We start from the raw sequence: 27,337 nt of genomic DNA on the forward strand, positions 1-27,337 counted from the left end.
TATCCATGTCCTTTTTTAAGGCAGCCGTTTCACTAAATCTCCTCTCTCCCAAAGGCATCTGCTATCTCTCTCTGCCATAGAAACATGAGATTTCTGTTTCTGATTTGCTAGTGCTGACAGCCTTCAGTGCCCATGAAGTTCTGCTGACACAGTTCAAGATCTCCGAGAAATGGATCTTCTGGGTTCCCAAGAAGGAAACCCTTTCTGCTTGCTTGCACTAAGGCATCGTGTCCAGACAGGACATGAAAACTTTTGTAAGGCTCATTCATTTTGCCATGAGAATATGACTGTAATCACACACTGTTCTTGCCTGGAAACTAAGTGATAATGTCTAGAGGTGGACAGCCTTTCCTTAGTCTTCCACAAAAGACCAATCCCAAGTGAGCTGGTCTCATTGCTTTTATGTTAATGTTAAAAAAATCTGAATACTGCTGTGAGAAACTTGATGGTGATTACTTTAAGGGTGAATTTAAGCCTAGGTAGAGGAGTTGGTTGGAAACCAGGTTTCACCTAGAATAAGTTTCCTAAAATCTTAGGCAAAAAGGAAATTTTGCCATTAATTTAAATATGAGAGAGATTTTCCTCTTAATCTCTTCAGCATTTTGAACAAGAAAGTCTTAAAGAAAGAAGATATTAGGAGCATTGCACTTAGATGTATTTTCACAGGAACCTCTTGACACCATAAGATTAGAGGTTACAAAGTCACTCAGGTTCACTGTCAATGTTGCTTCCTGGAGAAACACCATTTTGATGCAGAAGAACATTAGAGCAGCTGCTCATAGCACTCTACCACAACTGCTTGGAAAGCCCAAGAGCATGGAGATGCAAATCTTCTGACTGTGAAAGCGAGCAATGGTACCTCAGACGAATGTTTTCTGTTTATAATACAGTTAGTATTTTTTCATGTTTCATTCTGTCTTTATGTGTCTATAAAGCATTTTCCACTCAGCAGTAGATTGCTGGTGTGAAAAGATCTGTCTGACTCCACAGTGATTGTACACGGTTCTCTAACATTATGTTCAGGTGTAAGACCATTCAAGCGAGGTGTCATCAGCACAAAGAGCATGAACTCCAGCTCAAAAATGCTATTAATGTTAGTTCACATCCTTCTTACAGACACTAGACATTTGAGACAAAATATCCTACTTTTCAACTCCTATTCTTGCTCACTCTCTTTTGTAGCCAACAGAAGCGATAACCCATGCAGTATGGGAATGCATTAAAAACATTGAAAGGAAAACAAAATGCAGCTTCCCAGAAAAACACTCAACAAAAATTTACGTGCAGAAAAACACTCTACAAAAATTTATGTGTAAGACTCTCACATGAGAATATTATTCTGCAACTGACACCATTTTATCTGAGGATTTTTTTAAGGAGCCTTAAGATTTTGCTGAAGCATCTTCGATGTGTAATGTTAAGTTTTCCCCTTCAGATTTTTTAGCAAACTCTTTAGCTTCTTTTACTTTGGGAAACATTTCACAGGATTTCACTCTCCTCTGATGCACAAGGATGGGCAACAACAACAAGCTACATAAATATAACATCCTCCACAGGAGCCTCACAGGATGCTGTTCAATTGATCACAATAAAATTAATGTCATTGATTCAGAAAAGTTAAAAGCATCGGCCTACCTACCTATCCATCAGGCTGTAATCACCATTGTAAGCTGGCGTTGGTACAGGAAACTAAAGAACATAAGAAACAGCTTTGTTTTAAATAACACAGATTGGTAATGCCAGACAGATGTAGCTGAGGGACATAATTACAAAATGCTCTGTCTCAAGAGCTGCTGATACAGACTGTAGTGGCAAATAGGGTTGGGCAATGAAAGAATATTTGTAGAACAACCATGTTCTGGATTGTAACATTCAAACTCTCAAAATACAGGGAGTGTTGTCCATGTGTTACCAGGAATTAGCATCAAACAGATAATAATGTCAGCTACGACATACATATGATAAAGGTTGCACTTCCATTCAGTTTATGTTACAAAGGCACACTATGGCTTGCTACACCAATTGTTTATGAAAGAAGAAATAATGGGAGGTAAAACGCATATCACAGACAAAACAAAAATTAAAAAAACAAAACCATATTGAAGGGCCTCTTAGTGTTCCTGATTAAGTCACAGTTTAAGCCCAAGAATGCAGAAACCAAGCTGAAATGCTTACAGGTGATGTCTCTGACACGTGGCTAATCACAGAGGAATGGAAACCACCCTGGTGAGCACAGTGGGGTTTCAAAGCCTGGCAGTAAGAGCTGGAATGACAGACAGTGCGCATGGCCCCCAAGTCTTACTGATACGTATGGTAGAGTCTTCCTCAACCTGTCTCTTTGTGCTAAGATCCTCAGGCCACAAAAGAGAGGCTTAGCTCTCCTTTAGGTCACAAACGTGAGTATTTTTCTCTTCACTTTCCATGTTTTCTCACTTCCCTTGGCTTTGAGGGAGGAGACCAGCAGCCAAACAAGGAGTGCACACTGTGCACTGGTAGCGGGGGAACAAAGAGCCTTGGACTAACATTTGCTCCTACCTGACAAGATGAAAATACCCATTCTGAAACAGGGCAATATTTTTAAAAATGGATGTTATAAGGGTGACTAGGCATGTAGGAGAAAGGAACCAAAAGGCAGCACCACTCCAGCCAAAGACAAGCATCGCCATCAGCAGGTGCTCAGTCTGTATGAAAGTCACAGGTCACTCTCCTTCCCCTGCTCTTTCTTGTTTTGCTATATCAAAGATTAATCATGGTTAGAGGGTCTGACTTACAATTCCCCATTAATTACCATCTAAGAGCCGACATATGCCTGGCAGTGGCACAATTCACATTGGATAGGTCTGATCAGAAGAGCCCAGCAGCTGTCAGTCCAGGCATCTAAGGGATCAGAGAAAATTTGAAGGGCATTTTTTTAAAGCAAAGGGTGCCAATGGTCTGAAAGGAATGAAGTGCAAGTAAATTCAACCAAATGATGCAAAGGAAAAACAAGAAAAGAAGAAGAAGAAAAGCTCAGAATAAAGAGCAACATCAAACAGGAGCTAAAACTGGAGGAGAAAAGGGAATGAGGCACCTATGAGCAGGCTTGCTCACAGGCTCAGAGCATCCACTCACTGACCTGTGCATGTCATTGACTTGTATCCAGGAAAAAATTGAGCCTCCCCCACTGGCTACTTGCTCAGGCAGATGGGAAACCACTGGTTTCAGCATGAGACAATAGATCCCTCCATGCATGCACGCGAGCAGTGGGAGGAAGAACACTCTCTGCTGCAATGTGGATTTTTTAGACTTTATGTTGCAGCAAGGTAAGCAAACTCTCATTTCTTCTCACTCAGTCCAGTGGCCAGACACCGGATGTTCTGTCTAACCCATTAAAAAAAAAAAATGTAGGGCAATAATTTATCATCATAAACATAATGGTAGATTACTGCTTAATGAAGACTGTAGCCCCTAGTAAGTCTGCTTTTCTCATGTGGCTGATGAGCTTATTACAGATTTGACTAAGAGGTAATATTACCCATCCTTAAGAATTGAGTGGATTTTGATTTAATCCCTGCTTCTGCTGTTAACCAGAGACATGATCATCCAAATACACAACTGATCCATAGGAGTGGGGACTGTTATTGTTGCCCCTAAGCCTGTATAATACCTAAAGTTATGCCCACGGCCCCTGCAGCATCTTTCAGGTGACATACTCACTTTCTGCTTTTTCTCATACTCAAGTGAGAAGCTTTCTCACCATGAGCAAACCATCCTCATTCTCCTGTCACTGGAATCAACACAGAGTAGATGGAAAAGATTATGCAACTTATATCAGAATCTAGTTAAATTCATTTAAGGTATGACATACAGTCTGAAGATTTGTAATAAATTCATAATATTGCTTAATAATCCAGGGTGTAATTACATTATTATCTCTGGTAGTTTAAACTACACACTTTCTTTCCAAAACACCTTCACTTCAATGACATTTGAAGAAGTCACATTTGGGAAATGTATCCCCTTTCTCTCTCCACCAGCCTTTCTCACCCATCAGCCAGCTCTACCCCATTAGACTGAATGTGGTGAGTGTTATGAACACACCAGTCCCACTAAGCACATGCCAAAGCCTCCCAGTATCCCATTCCCTGTGATGGACCCATTTATGCAGCAAGTTAAGCACATGCTGTCAGACCATCACCTGCAGGAGAATGTTGACTAGTCCAAAGATCACCTGCAACTGGTTGTTTCTCCTGACCTTACCCATTCGTGTTGCTGCCAAGTGTATATATGTGCAACTAAGACACCTGAGCACCATCTTCACCCCACCCATCCATGGACTGCACCTCTGAAATGCAAACCCTCTAAGCCAAGGGCACTCTTCTCACCCTACTTGTCCAGTATCCAACACAACATGGTCTGAATGTGGGGCCTTATATTAAGAAAACAAGTTAATAATAATAATAATAATACAGATTTAAGTTCAGGCAACTCAGAGCTGCAGCAGTCCTAATTGCTGGCAGCAGAATAAAAGAATTAACTGGATGCATTAATCTCTGGTGCGGTTCCCCAGTTTCCAGCATAGCCAGGGTTGTGTTACGGGGTATGCTTGCTTGTAGTCAGGGGAACAAGAGCTGTGGGAGAACACGCTGTTTGACATGCTCTTCTGGCAGGCATACACATTGTTGCAGGCTCCGTGGCTGCCACGGGCTGGGTGAGAGCTGCAGCGCTGGGCTGTGAAAAGTACTTTTGGTGGAAGCATCTGATAGCAGTGCTGCTCCTCAGTACAGTGCATGTTTCTTCTCTGCCCTTGTGAGGTGTGATAAGCCTTTGCAAGGGACTTTAAATCACTGCGTGGAGGATGCATAAAGGCAAAGGAATGTTACTACAGCTCAGAGAGATCAAAGTGCTGCATCACCATACATGCCACACTGAGTACGCTGACAGTATAGTGTAATGGAGAATCTATCATAAAAATATTGCTTTTGGTACTCATGGTGACTATGAAAACAGGTATCTGATGCAATTTTATGCGTTGATATTAATTACCTTAGTGAAATGACACAACACAAAAGGAAACAAAGTTTTTTTTCTGATGATACTTTAGAAAGAGTTAGGACTCACTCAAAAACTTTGAGGAGCACTACACCACATGGTTGTTCCTTCATCCCTTATATGCAATAAGCTCAGTGATAGCAGAATTTACCAAACTGTATAGAATCTTGCTGCATGCTGTACATTATTTTTATGTACTCTGTTAAGAAAAATCAAGGTCACAGTGAGGATAAAGGTAGCTAAAGTTTCTATAGCAACAGTTACTAGGATGCAGTTGCCAAAGGTGCTTTCTTGTTGCATCCTGAAGTAGCTTTACTGCTGCTTTTCCTTCCTGTTCACTAGTCTTTTAGGTAATATCAGCACAGACACAATGTAAATGTGCTTTCTTTGTCAGTATGATCCAGTAGACTATTCCTGCCCATGAGCTGAATACACAGGACATATGTGAAAGGGAAACAAAAATTAAGCAGTGTGACTTTGAGATCTGAAGGGGACACAACTGACTCAAAACATACGCGCGTTTCTGAAAAGTCAGGTCCCTATTGTAGTTGCAGGTGAAAGGAACAAAGATAAGTTTCTCTTTTTCGTCTGTTTGCTTTGTACATTGATAGCATCTTGTCTGTTTCTCTTAATGGACAAATTTCCTCATTGTTTCTATTGCTTTTCTGAACTTTTAGGCTGAGGGGGAAGAAAAACCAGCAGTCTAAGCACAGCAGAAAAACTTCCCAGTGAAATTACAACAAGATAAATGTGGAAATGCTTTAGAGCTGAAATGTATCTTCCTTTCTCATGGACAGATAATTCTTTATTCTGTGGGGAAGCATGGGACTCTGCAATACTGGTCATCTCATCAAAACAAATGAATAATAGTCATGTAGAAGGAGGAAGCCATAATTGCATGGGTGGCATGAAGCAGGTTGGTGCAGCCTGACATGAAACGGTTCCCACAGCCCAATCACTGGGAGATTTGCTCTGATGGTCGCAGCAGGGCGATGCCTGGTAGAAGTGCTGCTGACCTCCTCTAACAGAACACCTCGCTGGATCTGAAGGTGGGACCAGGACTACATCTCCTCCTGAGAGCAGCATCCTTGGAGGCTTCCTCAATCCTTGCCTGGCGTTGGCCATGTCCCATTGCCTGGGGCCAGGCACTGAGTGCCAGGGTTTATCCTTGCTCTAGGTCCCTGAGAACTCCCTAAAGAATTGTGTCCAGCTACAGGCCTTCCCTTTTCACTATCGCCATGAATACTCATCTGTGGATAGGTGGTAATTTTGCCCTCAAGGGCCACTTTCACACGGTAGGGTAGATGCCTTCAAAAGGCCCATGATGCCCGATTATAGGCAGTGTACAGTGCTGCTTGCTGTCACCTGCTGTTCTGCAGCCCTTGCAAAAAGCATAGTCCACTTGATGCAAATAGTGGATTTCACAAAGGCAAGAGCAGCTTTCAGCTTCTGCTCCTAGCTAAGGTCTTCCAAATATTTGATCATTGTACCAGATCTTTACTGGACTTTCCTCAGGGCTAAAACAAGGTGTTCAAAATTGGACGAGCTGTACACCAGGAATCAAATTGAAAAGCAAATTTATAGAATTTGTAATCCATTTGAAAATCAGACTATCGGAGCTTTCTCCATTTATTTTAATCAAATCAAAGAAGCTGAAATTGCAAAGAGAAACAACTTGGATATATCCCAGTGCAGCCACATCTGAAAGAACAACCAAATTCAACTCCAAAACACATCTAGAAACATGAATAATTCTGCAAATACACTACATTTACTTTGTTAAAAGAGCCTTGCTGTTAGCACTGCTTCCAGTATCTGACCAATCTGTGACACACACCACAGAGCACAGGATTTTTCCATTAACGTAGTGCTCTCAATGTGCTCATTGTGAAACACCAAGCACGCATCACTAGCATTCACTTTGAGCCAAAGAACATCTTTGATCACAATCATTTGATTTTCTCTCTTCTCCAAACATTACTTCTTGTTTCCACTGGACTCTTTGTTCTTTATAAACACAAAGCAAATTCTTGCAGTACATCAAGGGGGAAAATGCAGTTGAATAAACAAAATAAAAAACAACACAGAATTTCTATTTGGTTAAATGAAGAAAAATAGAATTTCAGGTGCCCTGAAAAAAGTTTTTGAGGCAAACCCCACAGAGAGATTAGTCTTTATGCAACTAAGAAATATGCCATCTCCCTGACATTCCTACCATGTTTCTGCAGCATGATTTTTAACGTATCTTCTTGAGGTTGCTTGAGCATACCTAAAAACATAAATAAATGCTTTTTCTTCCATCTGCCAAGTAAAGTACTAGAGACATGCTTGCTGCTACTGAATGACATACATATATTCAAATCTCTTCTGAACTAGAATCAATATTAGCTAGATCCATTACCTCTAGCTTTATTGGCAGTTTGGGTGCTTGTTCAGAAAACAGTCCCTCCTAGTAATGTAATAAAGCCCCTACCTTGGAGATAATTAGGTTGTCTATGATATAGCATTCACTGATGGTCATTTCCCTGCTGATTTTGGTCTGCTACTCCAGCTCAGGTTGCAGTCTCCATCACCACACACTTACATCAGACCATCTGAGTCTCATCACCTAATAATTGCCATAGTAGATTTATTTAGGTTGTTTTGTTTTGTTTTGTTTTTTACTCTTTTATAATAACAGCAACCAGCCAAACCTCAGAGTGTCATTAATATGCTTTTAAAAATGCACTAAAATGGCTTTGTCAATTACCTCGAGATTTAATATCCTGGCCACAACACAGACCCCCTTCATTCTAACAACAAATCCCTCCAGGAGTGCACACATGACACAGTCCTTCCTTGCATTTCCTTTGGGTCCTCAGCGTACCCCAGGGGCTAACAAATTCAAGCTCCAAACTGGGAGCAGAAACAAGCTCCACAAATGCTGTGAACACTCAGACATGGCCTTGCCAGCTGTCTTTCCCTACACTTTCCTGATGTCTCAGTGAGTTCCCAACATAAGCATCCTCACTTGTCATTAATGTAATTATTAATAGATGAGGGAAACACAGTTTGATGTACCACTCACTCTTAACTCACCTCCCCTGATCCTGGGGTGCAACCTGTCCCAAAAGGTCCTACGCATCCCCATTTTGCACTTTGCTATTGAACACACTTGCTCCTGGCTTTGACCATTGAAGGATAAGTGAAAACAAATTCACTCTGTTAGATATGTCAGCCTGTAAATCATGGTCTCTCTATCCTAACAGGTGGGAATACATGACTTTGCAAGTCCTCTGAGGTCTTAGGATCATCTTCCTAATTATTGTCATGTCTTTAAACAACAGGAGTGGGTGACTGCCAGGAAGTCTGTGTAAGGTATAACAGATGAGAAAACACTTGCTAGTCCTGAGCTAAAAAGACCGTATAAGTAGGTATATTTATTCCCTATTTTTAGGCATTTAAAACCAAACCTTACTCAGTGGTATTAAATGCTTAACTAAAACAGCAAGAGGCTGAAGAAGAAAGAACTGACGCATAAAGGAGAAGGAGGTTTCCCTTAATGGAACAAACACTGATAGTTTTGATGTATTTATCAAAACAAGCACAAGGATTCTAGGTGTGGGAGTGGCATTTTCCTCTACTTATACATGAGGGCTGGGAGTTCTCCTCCGGCTGTTTCAAGCTGTGACTCCTTCATGGGCATAGTGCCTCCACTGGAAATTTTCTCCAATCATGGATTTTTGCTGACACATTGCAATTTATTGATTTTCTAGGGAAGGAAATAAGGTGAGTTTGCTAATATGCCTTGTTAGAACCCAACTCTTAAATCTATACAAGCTACATATATATAAATACTCCATGGATATTGGATTGGTATTTAACTTCCTACCATTTGGACATTTCCAAAGAAGTCATCCGTAGAGTGTGCCTCACAAACTACCTATTATCGAATCAATCTTTTCAACATTGCTCATGAGCTTAGCAGCCTGCCACCACCATGGTTCAGGTCATCAGAGAGAACAACATATAATATTTCGTGATGTTCAAAATATTGTTGCTGTGCAGAACATTTTTTGCTCAATATTATTGCCTGCTGGATAGCAAAGGCTGAAGTCCACAAACATAGGTAGATTGCCAAATCCTGGGATCCCCAGGAAACATCCCAATAGTCTTGGAGTCCAGCCTGAGCCTGGATAAATGCAGTGTATTACAATCAACAAAGCACTTAATTAATGAATGCTGACATTGTACCTTCTGTGGAAAAAAGAAAGATGAAAGCATGGCCCTCTGCCCAAGGAACTCACAGTCTAAATTAGACTGGCAATACAGATCAGACACACAAGACATGCAGAAGGAAGGCTGACACTTGAGCTTTCCCTTTGTCTTATGTAAATGCAGATATAGGCAGTGGCAGCAGGAAGTAAAGCATCATTTTCCAGAACCCCATGGCTCTTCTCACCCTCCTGCCCACAAGTGAGTTTAGATTTTATCTTCCTTTCATCTTCCTGCAGTCTCCCTATGCACACATGTTTCTTTTCACATTTAGTTCTTCCTAATTTGAACCCTTTTTTTTTCTTTTTTTTTTTCAGTCTTCCACATTTAGTTCTACCAGCTCAAAACATCTTCCTCCAAAAGTAGATCATCTCACCTCCTCCCCCCACTTAACCTAGGTCATCCACCTCCCTGGTTCAAATACTCGCCCATATTTAGGTCAAAAGCTCATTCATCCAACCACTCTAAGGTCTTTTCTTCCTTTTCCTACAACTCTTAACAGCCTACAATCTTTGCACAGTTTATAATCTCCTCTGCCCACACAAGATCCCATCTCTCTCCATCCCATCTGAACTCTTCCATTTCCATCAAAATCATGAGAACCTGTCAAATAAAATCACACTCTTAGACAATGCACTTAGACCCCAAGGCCTGGATGCAGAAGGAACTGTTAGAATCTACAGATGGTAGAGATATGAATAAAGTCCTTTATTCAGAGTAAGTTAGTATACCACAGGAATTACTCTAGATCTCTTCACTGTCTTTGCTGTAAGAAAATGAAACACACATAGTCTATAAACATATCATGTACAAATGTAGATCACAACTCAAAACTGAGTACCTCCCCACCTCCAAAGCATGTTATTTTGGGGACTAGCATTTGTTGATTTGCTTATCTTCCTTTACCAAAAGCCAAGAGTTCGTTATCAGTCTAAATCCCTCCAGGTTTTCTGTTTCCATTCCTGTTTCATTTCCTTTAAAATACTCTCCACTCAGCCAAAGTGTTACTTAGTTTTCTTTTTTTTTTTTTTTTAACTGACAAAATTTAAATGTATTGAAAAAGAAATGTAGTAAGGCCTCTAAAGATTTTAGACCTGAATAAGTGACACACAGAGACTTCTCTTTCCTGCAGTTCAGAAAACTGTATTACTATGCACAATACTGTCATTATCCTTTCTCCTATTATGACTGACACAAGGAAGTTGAAATACCTACTTAATCCCGGTGAGAAGTGGACAGAACTGAAGGAAAATGTAGGAGAAAAAAAAAAAAAAAAACAAACAAACAAACAAAAAAAAAAAAAAACAAAACAACAACAAAAAAAAACAGCCTCACAACAAAAAGAAACCAGAAGCGAAGATATTTTTAAAGCACTTACCCAGCATCAGTGCTATTGCCACACAGTAACACATCTTCTGTGCCATTTTTCACAAAATAGTTCACTGCAATAGAAACAGAGAAATGGCTTTTTAACAAATACATTCTGGGAATGATAATATTCACAAATATCACAGCATATTCAACTGGGACACTAATTAAGAGATTAATGACATGCTTTTGTTTTACTAATTTTAACTTTTATAAATTGTAAAAATAAATATAATTTTTCAAGGCTCTTTAAGCATTTGCTCTCTGTATTCCAAATCTGACTAGCTTAATAAGGCGGCAGCAGGACTGTGGGCAATGTTTGTAGGAAACATCATCTAGCCATGTCACTGGCTGTTCTAACCGAGAATATTGTTATTGAATTCTGTATAGCACTATATAGTGAAACCAAACCAGAAGCTTGCCCATAACTTTTAGCTTCTACACTGATGAGGTACATATTAATTGAAGGTTGTAATAGAAAATCCTGAGTCATAGACTAAAAATGCAACCAGCTAGAAGTCAAGATGTAATAATACTAACAAAGCAGCCCACTCCCCCAGTCTGGTAAATTCTGCTCAGTATAGAAAACATACAGTATAAAGCAAAAGAAACAGAATAATGCACCCTGTTAAAGAGAAAACAAACAAGGAAGTATGCATAAAGACAAGTATTTATCAGCATAGTCTGTAATGAGAGTAGAGACAGAACATCTTGAGGGAGACTCAGAGGAACAACCTAAATTTAAGTTCATTGGATCATTCCCTGGTTGACTATCAATAAGGCTTAAGGAAATTAGCATCCCCAGGCTAATGAGAGCCTTTGTGTACATACTCCCTCTTCTATCCCCAGCCAACAGTGTCTAACACTCAGAGAAACAGAACAGGAGGCCAACTTCTCCTCAAAAGGATAAGCAAAATCAGTTTTCCAGAGAGAAACTGAAGAAAATGAGAGGTTCTAAGAAGCATCTCTAAAACTGGCATGGCAGCATGAAAGAACGGATAAAGGCATTGATCTAGAAACATAATAAATGCAAAACCAGAGGTCAGCAGCTGACTGGTGGAAGGTAGATAATCCGATGTGCTTTGCTGCAGCAGAGAGGACGTGATCCCTTGTTGACATAAGACATGATGATGGCAGCCATATGCAGCATGTGTTTGTGAGCAATGGGGCCTCTGCAGATGATGCTCAGAAGAGGTTCTCCATTCTAGGCTAACCCACTGTTGTGAAATATTTTAAAAATCAAGAGTGACAGCTTATCCAGGCAGGCTATGCAAAGAATGCTCAATGGCTCAAGCCACTGAACAGATGTGCTGTGGCTTTCTCAGTAAGCTGCGAGCAGTGGAAAAGCCCTGCCCTGCTGCATGCCAAGAGGGAATTACTGTCCATGAGCTTGTGGTTACGAGGGCACGTGATGGTGTTCACAAGTTATCAGAGCATATATCCTGTTCAGACTGTATGCTTTTCCACTTTGTCTTACATGTGGGCTTTCTACAGAAACATCATGACTGACAGCACTACACAGCTATTCAATATGGTTCAGGATCTGTGATCAGCCACCACAGAAGTGGGAAGGATGCCGTGTCTTCCATCTCCTTTCACCCTCCACTTCTGCTAGTGAAAGACTTCTGCTTTTCTCAGGACAGATAGTACCTTATCTGGGATATACAGCGTTAGTGACACAAACCCATCAGACTCCGGGATAGAGAGGAAATATGGCACAACTGTGAGAGATAGACAAACACCTGCAGAGGTTCTACACCTTGTTAAGAAATAGTATCACCATATGGGGTACCCTGAACTTCACAAACATGCACTACTCCCTGGCAATTACAACTTTTCATACTGCAAATGTTATGACCAAGAGCACTATAAGATCTGTCACTGGGTGTTTACTATCTTTGAGGGATGACTGAAGCTCTGGAACACAGTGCTGATTGAAGACCAAACCAACACCTCCTGGTCAGTTAAATCAGAAGATGAAAACAGAATCAGAGCACAGAAGCAAGGAGGAAAAGGAAACTCTGTGCAAATGAGAAATTTAAAATCTCAAGAACAGGCAAAATTCTGTTGTCTGCTGTTGACTTAAACATTTACATTTCTAAAACAAGCAATACAGTAGGTGCCAAAGAGTGCTATGAAATGCATGCTGAGGGACCAGTGTGTAGATGCTGCCAGGAGGGGGTATCTTCACCATGGAGTCTGCAACTGCACAACAGTGAGCCACAGCTACCGTGCCTCAGCCTGAGGAAGAGCTGAATTGCCGATTCCCGACTGATAAATTAAGGGGGGATTAGGGTATTATACCCAAGGAGACAAATTGCTGTATTATCAAAAATGCGTACAACAATCAATTTGTCATTCAAAGCAAGTTGGTTTGGATTTCAATCAAGCATGCCGGGCAAACAGAGGTTGTTAAGAAGCATACAGTCATCACTTGCTTTTAAGAGCAAACCACCCATAGCCTCAGCTTCCCATCGGTTAACTCTAACATGGACAAAGAACATAGAACTCTATTTTTATTTACAGTAGGATTTTTTCTCCGAAACATAGACTGCTCAAGTTGATCAACACCACCTGAAAACACAATGACTTCTTCATTGTCTTGGAAGATTACAATTAGTTTTGGGGGTTTTTTGTCAATATTTTTCACTGAAAAATTTCAACATGTCAGTGGTAAACAAAATAGGAAAACAAAAGTGGAAAACAAAACTGAAAACCTCCATATTAGATTTTTTTTTTTTTTTTAAATTTTAAAGTAAAATCAAGCCAAAAAAAAAGGTTTATATGAATGTATATGAGTACATAATCTTCATGCAATGTGCTATTCTTTCAAAAGGAATAGGGTTTTTTCTACCAGTTTTACAAAATGTTGATGTCACAGTTATAGTGTATGAAATGCCTTTTAGGAACTTTTCTACAGGAATTTCCAGAGTAAGATAACTACTTGATCATATTAAAAGAATTAAAAAGAAAAAGGTCAGAATAACACTGGTTTTGTTCAGTTTCTGACTGGCCACATATTATTTACTCCATTATTGCTAAATAAACTTATTTATTTTTCAATAATCAAAACATTTCTTGTCAGTGCCCAGTAGCCAAAAATTCAACAGAAATGTTTTTTAATAACCAGATGCTATCTTCTCCAAAACATATGCAAATTTGTGCCTCAGCCTTATAAATACATACTAAGACCATGTATCTCCAATGCTCCTGACATAGTATTACTTGTGTTAGGTTGATTCTGTCACCATTAAATAGGTGTACGATGAATCCATGTTGGTAGTGTCTTCCCAGAGCTTGAGTTTTAGAGGTGTCGAGTTCAGTTAAATAATCCTGTGAGTGCTCACAAGCAGCTTATTACCGTCTTTCTTACGGAGTTTTGTCTGCCTGCAAAGGATGGCGAGATGATGGCAACTGCTCCAGCCAAAGTGGCTCAAGCACCAGTAACAGAAAGATTTGGCCCAAACCCACATCCCTTGCTGTGTACAGGGTATGACAAAGCTCACACTACCATAACCTCACTGCAACTGGTACATGTGCCAGTTAGATGGAAAATAGCAGAAGTTTACCTCCATCTACTATGGATTACATCTTCCTTGATATTGACATTAACATACCTATATTATCAAAGAATAAGCACTCCTCTAATGAATTCCCTTAATTGTTTCCAAGAAAGGGTTAATAAAAATATTACTCAGCACAGTTGTTATACATTACATTATTATTTGGTAGGGACTACTGATGGTTGTCTTCAGATGTGACATGGAGCCCCGACAGCAAAACTCCATGACTGTAGAGTAGAGTAATGTCTGCTCTTCCCCATCACCAGTGAAGGGACCTCATACAGAACACAGCCCAGGAAATAATGTTCACTAATCCAGCTCTTGGTTACATTTACATCACCCAGAGTAGTTCAATCTCTCCAATACCTTCAGATCTCCTGCCTTTCCAGGGACACCAAGAATCTTGGTAGCAGCCCTAACTGTCAGTGATCCCTTAAAGCTTAGGTTTGCAACAGCATTAGGAAGATGGAAACATATCATGCCATTTTTTCCTCCTATAACACCATGAGTTGCTGTGTCTCCTGCAAGTCCATGCACTGCCTCTTATGCTGCTCAAGGCACATGGCATTGACCCTAGTTTTAAAGTTGCTGTATGCAAGCAATGAGGAAATACACAGATTCCTCCAGACTATTCTTGCAACATCTTCCTTCCAAAGTCAATTCCAAGTCATGTTTCATTCTACTCTTTTTCCAATTTATCAATATCTTTCCAGTTTCTGCATTGCTCCCTTCCATATCAGGAAATTCTAACAGGGCAAACATTCACAAGGACTCCACCTGTCAAGTTCAAAAAAAAAAAAAAAAAAAGGCAAACTTCCTCAAAAAATAATTTATTCTAATTAAAATTATGTTCTACCTTATAATTTCCACACCTACATCACGCCACTGAGCAGAAAGCCAGTGGGGTACATAATGCTGCAGGGTAGAAGTCCTCCTCATTTCTGTTCAAAAGAAAGGAAAATTTTCCAGTTCAGAAAAAATAAAAAAGGTTAATGTCAGTTTAGAAAATACAGTTTCTGAACTGAGCTTCTGTTCTTCCTTCAAAGACCCAACTGATATTTTTGACTCAACTCACAGCAAATTCATTCCAATTTAAAAAAAAAAAAAAAAATCTATATATTATCACACTCGCATAAGAAGCAACATTCAAATATCATTCGTCACTGCCCACAGAAGAGTCCTCTGGCTGACTTTCTAACAAAAACTTCAGAGGTGTCTGTTATCTCAGACTATTTATTGCAGCCACATGGGTGCTCACTGGTTGGAGACTTTCTCCCTTCACTATAACTGGCGCAAAGCACTGACAGCCACCAAACATCCCAATTCCAAATTTAAAATGCAATTCAGAGAGCCCCGTCACCTTACAGTTGTGATACGTGACACAGAAACAAAACAGATAACACCCCCCTCCTCACCCTTTTGCCCACCGGCAAAAACACACTGTACCTCCTGGTAATACATAATAATTAAAATGAATCCTTGCTGCACTTGCTGTGTGCACACTGTGTCACAGACGGTGAAGTCTCTAATAAATGAAATTGAGTTTGAAGATGAAAAACATGCCTCACAAAAGCGATGGAACAGGCTCTATTAAGGGTATTATTAGGGAAGAATGCTTGGGAATAAATAGCACTGCCAGTTAGTTCTTCCCTGCTAAAAGGGGTTGCAAAAAATTATAATAGTTACTCTCCTGTTGCTCACCCCATGACAGGGGATCTGGCTCTCCTCTGCTGTCCCCTGGCATTTGCTGCTGCTGGCCCTTCTACTGAGTTTTGTAGGCTCTTAGGTGTTCTCCTCTCCCTTCTTCCCTCACTTTTCTCTGGGCACTCGCCTCTGGCCCTGGTCTCTCCTGCCACCCTACCCCATAACCATCTGGAAGGACATTTGAAAAAACTGAGTTAAAAAAGAAATAGGAGTTGTTAATTGTGAGGATAGTTCAGTGGTTAGAGGGGGCAGAGATCAAGGGGACAACTTTTTTTTGAGAATCTTACATGCAGCATTGGCTAATACATGACTTCAGGGTTAATACAGCCCTGAATTCTGGACATGAGCTATCCTTCAGGAGATATGAAGGGGTTGGAAGGAGCTCATAGAAAACCATACAGCAATGTGTTGGGAGGAAAGTGGTCTCAAGTTTGAGTGTCTCTAGTAGGCTCCTATAAGTACTTCTCCCCATGCTTGAGACAAGCCAAAGAAGCAATTTTCCATCCAGGGCTCAGCAGCTACCACAGCAGAGAAAATGTGTCCAATTTTTATAGTACAGCCTTTTCCTTCTTTGAGAAAAAGCCACTAAAACTATCAATCAAGCCCTCCTCTAAATGGTTCCCATCCACTAGGAAGAGGCTCTGAAAGCCTCAAAGATCCACAGTACCTGGTTTGTGCTGCCTGTATGATCTGACAGAAGGAAAAGCACACTGGGAGTGTTTGGAGATGGGGACTAGAGGGAAGAGGAGAATTTAGATGCTGCCAAATTGGCTTAGGGACCATGCCCAGTTCACGAGCATCCCAAGGAAGACGAGACAGGAGAAAATGCCTCGCAATAAATACACATGCTGGCTTTTAAACATCTTCAGATAATCTCCTTCAATGTCTCTGTGTCTGACCAGTCACGTAGGCCTATGCTTTTAGGGTTGTAGGCTGCCTAGAACGTAACTAAAAACATACTTAGTGCCACTTGTTTAGACGTACACTTCACATGAATAGGAAGCAAAATGCTGAAGCATGCTCTCCAGAAGTTTTGTAGAGGTTTTGTGCTTTGTGGAGTTTTTTTATCTGTTTCACACAAAAGATATAAAATCAAAAGCTGCTACAGGGGTTGAATGCATTTGTGATTACGGACAGATGCCAGAAAAATAGAAGAAAATACTCCTGCTTGTACTGTGATAAAGAAAATAAGTGAATTGGATCAAAAACTAAGAGACAGAAGACAAAGGTTAAGATGAAAAGTCAATGTGCAGTATCTCTGCAGGCTAAGAGAGGGCTGTATCTGCACCACTTTATTACATTTATATGTACAAGTGAAGGAGAGCGTGAGCAGAGAGGTGACAAAATCTACTACACACAGGATTTTCCAGGTAAATCAAGTCCAAGGCCAGGACTGAATGAGGAACAGTAGAGAGGCCTAATCCACTGAAAAATAGTAGAGAAATGCAAAGTGAGATATTATGTTTTCAGAATGTGAAGTAAAGCAGAAAAGGAGAAAATCTCATCCATCCATAATCTTGTCAAGTTTTAAATTACCTGTATCAGTTCAGGTAAGAGATACAGATTTTTTTAGGGATCCTTAGCCAACACTTTTATGTAAAATGAAGCTGTGATCAAAGAAAAGTGTAATATTGAGATGTAGGAGGAATGGGATGTAGTATTATACAGGAAACCACCTATAAACCATTGGCTTGTCTCATCCAGTTCTTTAGCCAGTTGTGTTTAATATCTTTATCAGTGGTCTGGACGAGGGGATTGAGTGCGCCCTCAGTAAGTTTGCAGATGACACCAAGTTGGGTGGAAGTATTGATCTGCTTGAGAGTAGGAAGGATCTACAGATGGACCTGGACAGGCTAGATTGATGGGCTGAGGCCAATTGTAGGAGGTGCAGAAAGGCTCAGTGCTGGGTCTTGCACTTGGGTCACAACAACCCCAGGAAATGCTACAGGCTTGTGGAAGAGTGGTTGGAAAGCTGCCTGGAGTGAAAGGACCTGGGAGTGCTGGTCAACAGCCACTTGAATATGAGCCAGCAGTGTGCTCAGGTGGCCAAGAGGGCCAACAGCATCCTGGTTTGTATCAGAAATAGTGTGGCCAGCAGGACCAGGGAAGTGATTGTCCCCTTTTACTTGGCACTGGTGAGGCCACACCTCGAATACTGAGTTCAGTTTTGGGCCCCTCACTACAAGAGAGACATTGAGGTGCTGGAGCATGTCCAAAGAAGGGCAACAAAGCTGGTGAAGGGTCTGGAGAACAAGTCCTTCCTATTAGGAGAGGCTGAGGGAACTGGCATTGTTTAGCCTGGAGAAAAGGAGACTCAGAGGAGACATTATCACCCTCTACAACTACCTAAAAGGAGGTTGTAGTGAGGTGGATATTGGTCTCTTCTCCCAAGTAACAAGTGACAGGACAAGAAGAAACAGCCTCAAGTTGTGCCAGGGGAGGTTAAGATTGGATATGAGGAAAAACTTCTTCACTGAAAGGGTTTTCAAGCACTGGAACATGCTGCCCAGGAAAGTGGTTGAGTCACCATCCCTGGCAGTATTTAGTGTAGAAGTGGCACTCAGGGACAGGGTTTAGTGGTGGGCTTGGCAGTGTTAGGTTTATGGTTGGCCTCGATGATCTTAAAGTTTTTTTCAATCTATATGATTCCATGATTCTATGATCCAGAAGGCAGACCACAGCATTGCTTTCAGTAGCATAACTGCTGGACTAGAGGGTACTGAGGTGCGTGTAATGAGAAGAACTGGGAAAAGTTTAATAAGAAGAGCAACTGAAAAAATTGAGATCTTTTATCTTAGAAAAGAGGTGACTATCAGAATCTAAAATAGCATGCATTCTGGAAAATAAGAACAGGCAGCTTTGTGAGCTCCCGGTCACAGAACGTGATAACAATGTTTTCTGTAAGAAATGGTGGGGGGGCAGGGGGAAGAAAACGAGAAGAAAAGAAAAAAAAAAAAAAGAAAAAAATGTTCTAAACTAAAGATAGAAGACATATTTTTCTCTACACTTGCCATTTCAACTGCTGAAGTTACTGCCATAGGCTGCCCCTGTGGCCAAAACATTAAAAGAGAGATTTGTTGCTTATGTAGGTAAGGATATTCGGAGTTACAATAATTAATGTTAACAAAAATTTAGGAAAATATCCATGCTTCAGGCTCTGCTAATTTATTCTGGAACACATGGGGCTGCTCTGTGCCACAGACAGATGCTGCTGTAGGTACACCAAGGCCAGATTGAGCCTGGCAATTCCCGTGTTTTATCTCCACCTCACTTGGGTGAATTCACAATTGATGAAAAATATCAGGAGGAAATATTTCTTTACTTATTCCTTAAAATCACTGCAATAAGAGAAAGTAGCCATGCAAGCTGTTCTTTGCCGGTGGACTCACAGTGCACCTGGGCTGATTGTTCAGAGTTAAAATTGAAAGCGAAAGCTAGACCCAGAGGAAGCAGCCCATGGACAGGCTCCAAAGGGCACACGCAAGGTCCTTCCAAATGCACATCACTGTGCAGGTCAAATAGTATATTTCATTTGGTAGTTTATGAACAATCTGAAGGTGCAGAAAAACTCTTAAAATGTTCAGTCTGAGTCTTCCGTGGCAGATCTTTCCTTTCTGTGAGCAGTAATGCAGTGATGAGAGCCAAAGGGATGTACCTGGGAGGGACAGATCTTCCTGTTTAACAAACTGTTCCAAGGTGAGAACTTACTCTTTTACCACAAGGCCAAAAATTCTTACTGAATGGTCTGGAAGAGACTGTAGTGGATACACCAGTCCCAATTCCTACATTTTTCTGAACCTTGCACTTCTTCCTCTGGGCCTTTCTTTTTCTACTTAGCTTAAAAGATTATAGTGCACAGGTACAATACCTATGTTAATAACACATCAGAGCATTAAAGTTTGAGAATTTATGAAGCTATTTATCAAAAGATCCACAGCACCTGAGCAAAGCCACAATATTTACAGTTAATGGCAGAGTAACATGAATAGATTCCACGCTGACAAGCACAGTCTAAAAGCCCAGGGAGGTTCTTTGTCTTAATCATTGGTTCATACACAATCATACATAATAAAACACCTATTCCAGTCTCAACCTGATTTATCGCTTCCCTCTTTCCTCCTACCTCCATAATTATTCATCAAACACTCACTGTCTTCTATTACCACCTCAGACAACACCTCAAACACTTCAGCTCTCCTCAAACTTGCTACATTTATTATCTGATTTGGACATCATTATTTTCCATACAGTTCCAGAATATCTGTTCACACAGTTCTGTTTCAGTGGTTCTGAAAGCAAAAATGAAGCAATTTGACAGGCAGAAATAACAATCAGGCACAGAGATTAGAGAAGATAGATATGTACACACATACACATCTATATATACACATATATATTTCTATATAGACATATGTCTCAACATTCATGCCCATTTATTTCAACAGTGCATTACACCTAGGGCATCAAAGATCAGGATGTGGAAAGGCTCTAGAATTATTTCACATTGGTCTGGAACCACTCGGAGATATATCTGCTGCTCCAAGCAGTCAGACTGGGGCTCTGATTGCATCCACACCAGGTGCAAGACCAGTTGCTTCCCACAAGCCTGTGATTCCTTCTCAAGTACCCAAGAGGACCACGATTTGGGTGGGTATCACATCAATGTTCAGCCAGCTGTTCTGCAACTGAAGGTCATCTATGCTCATGTTGCTCAACTTTAGACATCTAACGTGGCTGGTTTAGTTGGACCATCTCCCCAGGCTGCCTAGTATGACTAAGGGATAGAAAAGGAAGCAGGCTCCTCCAGAGGCCAGCTCAGAAAGTTCCATCTCAAAATCACTCCCATTATTTTTTTGGAAGTAATTTGGAGCTGCAAAGACTAGGTACCTAAAATAAGGACCTAAACTTAATGCATTTTATACATCTTCTAAATATAGAACCTGAAGTGACCATAAGTCTTCTAGGTCTAACTGGAGATGACAAAACAGATGTTGCATTTCTCTCTCTGGATTTTTTGTTTTTAATTAAAGGTTGGGGTTTTTTTGTTTTTTTGTTTTTTTACCCAAACCTCTGATAACTACACAGTTTGACTGCAGAAGAATAGAAAAATCACTGCCATGAAATGAATGCCAGAAACTAGTCTGGGATAAAAAATAACAACCCTGAAAAGCCCTCATTTAAGCTATAAAAATAGCAGTTGATTCCTCCTAGTAAGAAGTTAATAAAGCTTAAACATTCTCTTATTTTAGTTTTTAAATTTTTTTATTTCAATAGCTTGGACAGGATTATCTAAAGGAAATTATAGGGTTTTATTTTACCTTACAAGATACTGAATTGCAGAGAAAACATATATAGAACACTTTGAAAACAAGACCCTTTCAGACCTCCCCTTAAACAAGATCCCCTTAAATATGGTATTTAGTTTTCTTAAAAAATAAAATACTGGGGTCTGAGAATATAATTTTATAATAATTTTACTATAAGTTTTTTTCTTAAGTGTTTTTTTTTTTTTTTTTTTATGCATTCAGCTCTTACATTGAGCTCTGCTCTACAAAAGAACACGCTATTTAAACTCGGATTTCTACTTGCTACTTACTGACTAGTCAATAATCCATTTTAGTAATGGAATACATAAATGACATTAAAGATTCTACAATCATCAGCCATGTGAATAAACTACACTCAGTCCATTGGTACATCTTTTTTCTCTCTAAGTCAGTGACATATTTGACATCATATAGCTTTCAATCCACTCTAACTCACACATTCATAAAGCTTCACTTCATTAAACACATCTTTAATTTAAACACCACAACCTAAGACAAGCTTTCAAGCATGGTATTTGCAGCTGCTTTCCTAGAAATCCTTGCACATATTGGAATTAAGCTTGCAGTTTTTCAATCAGCTGGTATTTCTAAACTATTAGCTCTCCTAAAGATAACTGACAGCTCAATAATTTTGATATTGATATATTGATCACATAATTGTCATAATGCTGTGGATGTAAACAATCACTATTTCCTACTTTTTTTTTTTTCTTTATTTCATTTTTATATATGAGCACCGTTGCATCTAGAACTTCAGATTCCCAGGTTTATTATTATTAATGTCTAAAAATAATCCTCCTTGGGCTTATTGATTGCAGTCCCTTACCAAATCAAGAATTGCAGGTAGGAAAATAATTACTTATCAGCAATCATTGTTTTCCCAGATGAACAAGCTGTGCCTCCATTTTAACTTTACCATTGGCACTTGACATCAAGAATTTTTTAGCCTGATTCTGCCTAATTCTCAACTGTCCCCCATCCCACACTTCATTCTTACAGGCAAAGAACATTCCTACAGAGGAGGCTGGGGCACCTGATGAGCTGATTCTGCCTCAATCTTCCTTTTTCCCCTTCCTAGGTTTGCAGCAGTAAACATTATTCATTGGAGGCAAAAGCAGACTGTAATAATTTTTCTGATAAGCCTTCTTCTTAGACGTTGGTGTGTTAACTGTGAAGACCTAAAGTAATTTAAATTGGTGGAAAGAATCGAAAGATCCTCCTGTTCATCATGAGATAAGTGTACCCACCAAAATGCAGCTTTTAGACCAGCATCTCCACTGTGAGCTGAGGAGAGACTAAGCAGGTATTTCACCTTACCAAGACTGCTGCACCCAACAACTAAGCTGAGGCACTAGAGAGACCTGCAGTAGCTTAGATGAAGTTTCTATCACAGAATTAAGCTTTTAATGACAATGCCAAGAAAGTCCCCTTCTTGACAGTCTGATCGGGAATATTCAGTATCACTTAGTGATTAGTGAAGCTAAATGGAAGAGATCTCTCAGTGTGATTTTTCCCACTGAATCCCCATGCTTAAACGGCTCTGTCCCTTGGTTCCCGAGTTACCTGGTATTTCCTCCAGCTGCAGGAACCATTGAAACGATGGAAAGAAAAAGCAAAATGTTGGGTGGATAGGTAGGAATTCCTTACTCATGAGATTTAGTTATATGATTGTCTCACAGCAGATGCACAACGTGAGGAGAAAACCCAACAATTCTCAACAACACTCGCAACCTTGTAATGTAGGATTGACAAGTTCATGGAAGGAAGATTAATTAACAGCCAAAGGCCTGAAAGGGGAGGTGGTGGGGGCTGACTGCTTACGGATATATCATGCACAGAAATGGACCTTTTGTTTTTTCTTCTGACACCACATTTCCTGACACCACCACTACTAGTGTTGGTACACTGCCTTTACTGGTGGTGGAGACAGGAACAGGGGTAGCAGAGGGACCAAGCAGCATCTGCACCATCAGCCAAGATGGTAGAACTGGAAAGTACACGTGGGTTTTAAACGTTTAGCTAAGGGAAGGAGTTTCTGAACCCTGGGGGCACAGTGGCTATTCCTCAAGGATCAACCAAAAATGAAGTGTTACCACATAATTGTGGTTAAGCCAATGATGATGTACAATTTATAAACTGTCTTTTTTCCCTATCTATAAAATGAAAACAAGAGGATTAAGAAGACTGATGAGAAAAAAATTTCCTGCCTGGGGGCTGAAAAGAGCTAATGAAAGAGGATACAAATTAGTCCAGATACCAAATCAGTTTTGGATAAAAAAGAGGAGCTGAATCTATCCCCAGACCTTCTACAAAACCAAAATGTCTTCTGTACCAAGTGTCTGTGGCACACAGTTACCTCAGGTTAAAAAAGGCTTGGAAAGACTGAAAAATGAGTTCTTATCTTTCTTTGCCCATCATGACTGTCTCTCAGCTATTTTCTCTGCAGCACCAGGCAATTCTTCACTGTATTACCCTTTTTAAGGGATTTCACTCATTTTTGTTTTCCCATTCACATGAAAAAGGTTCAAAGGCACAAGAGGATGCTGATGCCATTTCAGAGGCCCCCTGCTGTCCTTTAAAACATTAAAAACTCTCTCAAAGAATCCAAAGCAAACTTTTGCTCTCCAAGAAGAGCAGAACTGGCATATCACCGTGTTTTGATTCTCTAGTTTGGTGTTCTGATGAACAGGATTAACAATTAGTTTTTCAATTCCATTTTTGAGTGTTTTTCACTCCTTTATTTCTTTACATCCTTTTTTAAAAAAAAAAAATATATTATTAGGAATCTCTGACAGTTCTTCAAGTTTCTGTTTTCTGGTTTTTAGATTAGTATCTCTTCTCCAAACTAAGTGACTCAGCCACCTTGGTTTTTAAGTCTCCAAAGAGCTTTTGTAATTGTCTGTTCTCCCTTTGAGTGAACTCTACTATCTCAACATGTTGGCAAATTTTCTTCTCAAGTTCTTCTTCAGAATAAACACCGACACAATTATGTTTCTTAATATATTCCTCTTTTTATCTAATTTAGACTGCCTACACTTTAACTGTATGTATTTTTTATTTCCCTGCAGTACTTGAAATTCAGACTGTTATTAAATTGTGGTCAGTACTACTCTGTTAAACAGTCACTTCATTTCACCATAATACTTATGCAAAATGAAACATAAATCACTATCCCATCCAGTTACAATAAGCCAGTCCTTCCATTTCTGAATTGCTTTAGTGCAACAGTCAACATTAAATGAACATCCTACTTAATACTGTTCTCCCTAGCATAATAGCTAAGCCACCTTCTGCAGCATTTTGAGGAACACTTAATTACTCTTATTCAGAGGTCAGTACATTTTTTCCTATAAAGCTACTTTTCTTCAAGTTCTTCAGTGGCCTACTGCAGTGACTCAACACTTCAACTATTTAAATCATTTTAGTCCATCCACCATAATTGGTGGCTGTTTGCCATAATGCACCATGTATTTATTTTCAGATATTATAAAAACACGGCAACATTCATTGATATTATTACTTACTATTAATACTCTATGGTCATACTTTAATTCACTTTAATCCATTATTTCACCAAGCTGATTATCCTTGTAATAGGTAAATTTCCTTTAGTGATAACAAGTATATTTTCATGACCATATTAACCATTGCTGGATTTACAAAATGGGTTTATGGGAGTGTCTCCCCTCCTCCCCATATCTGGACCACACAAATAAACCTGTTCATGGTATGCTAGAGCAGCTGTACAATTCCTCCCATTTAAAGCAATGCTGCAGCTGGTCCTGACATTAACTACATTTTTACAGAGACTAGCCAGTGGTACGTTTACCCTACATACATTTCCAGAGAGCCAGACTGTCTTCACAACTATATTTCATCCCTTCACCTTTTTTTGCAGGGCTTTATACTTCCAGCCATCACGATTTTATCTCTCACTGCCTCTATGAAAGAGGGAGAGCAGCACCTCACACAGCTGTCAGTTATCTGTGGGTGGAGGAGCCACGAAGTGCCTTAATCCATCACAGGTGCACAGATATCTTTACTAGCTCCACGAGCACTCCTCTCCAAGCTGAAAGCACATAGAGCATGGGTGGGAAAACACGTCAGTAGGCTCATCACCAGCCAGCATAGGTCCAGTGTGGTTTTTTAACGCTGGTACAGAGCTCTTCCCCCTTTAAGCTGACAAGAGCCTTTGATGCAGGGACACTGAGAGGACACATGACCTAATGGTCAAGGTCAGTCTCAAAGACAACCCTCATTCATCCAGAGCTTTGTGAACTGCCCTTCCTTAACGTTGCATCAACCACATCATGTACTGAAGACACTAATGGTGAGCTTTTAATTCCTTGAATTAAACCTTTCTAACGCCACCGCTTCCAGGGCTGCTCAGACTACAGGGAGAGAAATCAAGTAGAAAGGCCAGAAGTCACCAGTGGGGAATGGCAGGACTGCCCTTGGCTCAACCCATGGACCACATAGCCTGGCTGAAGAGGTGTACAACACCGAGAAGCCAGCAGGAGTTGGAGGCAACCTTGTGCTAGGCATTGAACAGAGCCCTTGGTCAAGCCAGGCAACTTCCAGAAGTCAAGCACAGGGTTTTTCTAGTGCAGATGGCTGGACATATAGAACTGTAGGGTCCACACAGACTGAGAAGAGGTACCCCATGACACCATGTCACTTTCTCCCTACCAAATTTCCAGTTAATGAGTTGACTATGTGGTTTGTTCTTCTCAAAATAAATAAAATATCAAATGTCACTGCTTCCTTCCCTCAAGAGCATAATTGAATTGTTTTAAATATGAGTCCATGTCCATTGCAATTGGTGTGGGTCCTCTGGTGACTCAGAAGGTTTTGGAACAACAACAGCTGGGCCACTTGTTTACATTCTGAAGTTTATTTACATGAAATGTTTTTTTTTTTTAAAAATATTAATTAATTAGTTCAGTGAACTTATTTCAATGTAATTCAAAGTATAGCAGACTGTAGAGTATTAAAAATTGCTTTGTCCTAGAAAACAAGCCTTTTGATAATAAACATCAGAGCACCAGATACTGCAGGATGGCCCAACCCAGATGATGAGTTAGGGCCCTAATAGCATAAGATTTCCTTTAAAAAATGCTTTTGGGATTTTTCAGATTAGTAAATACTGAATTTCTCTGCTTTGCTTTTAGATTTTTTGAGACCTTTAATTCGAATTTTGAAGTTTTGTTAGAAAATGTAAGAGCTGTAACTTGTCTTAAAGAAACAGTGTGCAAAACAGACCCATACACACAGTTGAAATTTTCATGTGATTGCCTAATTCCAGGAAAGGAAGCTTTAAGAAAACTTTCATGAGACGTCTTAAAACTGTGAAAATCATAAATGATGCAATAAGGAGCTCAGTCTGTATCATAGGAAAACACCAGAAATACTTCAGCATGAAGTGTGAAGGCACCAGAGAGATCATAAAAATCTACCTAGATCTTTCAAAACCACATCAACATCATGAAGAGCCAGTAGTCACATAATGCTGCATTTGCTGATTCACATATAGATTTTGTTCAATATAATAATAAAAAAAACAACCAACCAACCCAAAAACAGTCAACAGGGTAAAGAGAGCTTACCTGGATCACTTAGAAATTCTTCTGAGGTGTTCCACATCCTGCCGTCCAAGTAAAACGTGCCATTGGTGGAGTTAAACTTCGTGTAGTCCCTGACACACTTGTGTCGCAAGTTGCCCATGAAGAGCTGGAGGCCTATGAGGGCAAAGACACTCAAGCAGAAAACTGTCAGGATCATCACATCAGCAAGTTTCTTAACCGACTGGATAAGTGCCCCTACAATGGTCTTCAGTCCTAGGGAGATAAAAGCCAAAAGTTTATAGTCTGAGAGGTTGAAACACGTCTGCAGACAGCTACTTCTCATGATGAAAATCTCCATGGAAGGGAAAACTGGAAAGGTTTATACTACATGTTTGTAACTGGACAGCAGAAACAAGAGACAAGTGATCACTATGAACGTTTAGTTTGGCCTACTTTTGTCTGGACATAAGTCTTGGTATTGCTCTTACACAAACACTGATTTTAAAATGGAGGGAAAGAACTGGAT

General features: G+C 40.1%; 1 protein-coding gene across 1 annotated transcript in view; it reads right to left on the reverse strand.

The window, feature by feature from the left end:
- SCN5A (sodium voltage-gated channel alpha subunit 5) overlaps positions 1–27,337 on the reverse strand; it is a 214,875-nt gene that overhangs the window by 122,085 nt on the left and 65,453 nt on the right. Inside the window, exons 7-8 of the mRNA XM_042801945.1 lie at positions 26,854–27,084; positions 10,664–10,727 (exon numbers count right to left, since the gene is read on the reverse strand). Of these exons, the coding sequence (XP_042657879.1) occupies positions 10,664–10,727; positions 26,854–27,084 (295 nt within the window). The remainder of the gene's footprint in view (positions 1–10,663; positions 10,728–26,853; positions 27,085–27,337) is intronic.

Source organism: Tyto alba, unplaced genomic scaffold (genome assembly GCF_018691265.1).
Source record: "Tyto alba isolate M040663 unplaced genomic scaffold, T.alba_DEE_v4.0 Super-Scaffold_38, whole genome shotgun sequence".
Classification (NCBI taxonomy): domain Eukaryota; kingdom Metazoa; phylum Chordata; class Aves; order Strigiformes; family Tytonidae; genus Tyto; species Tyto alba.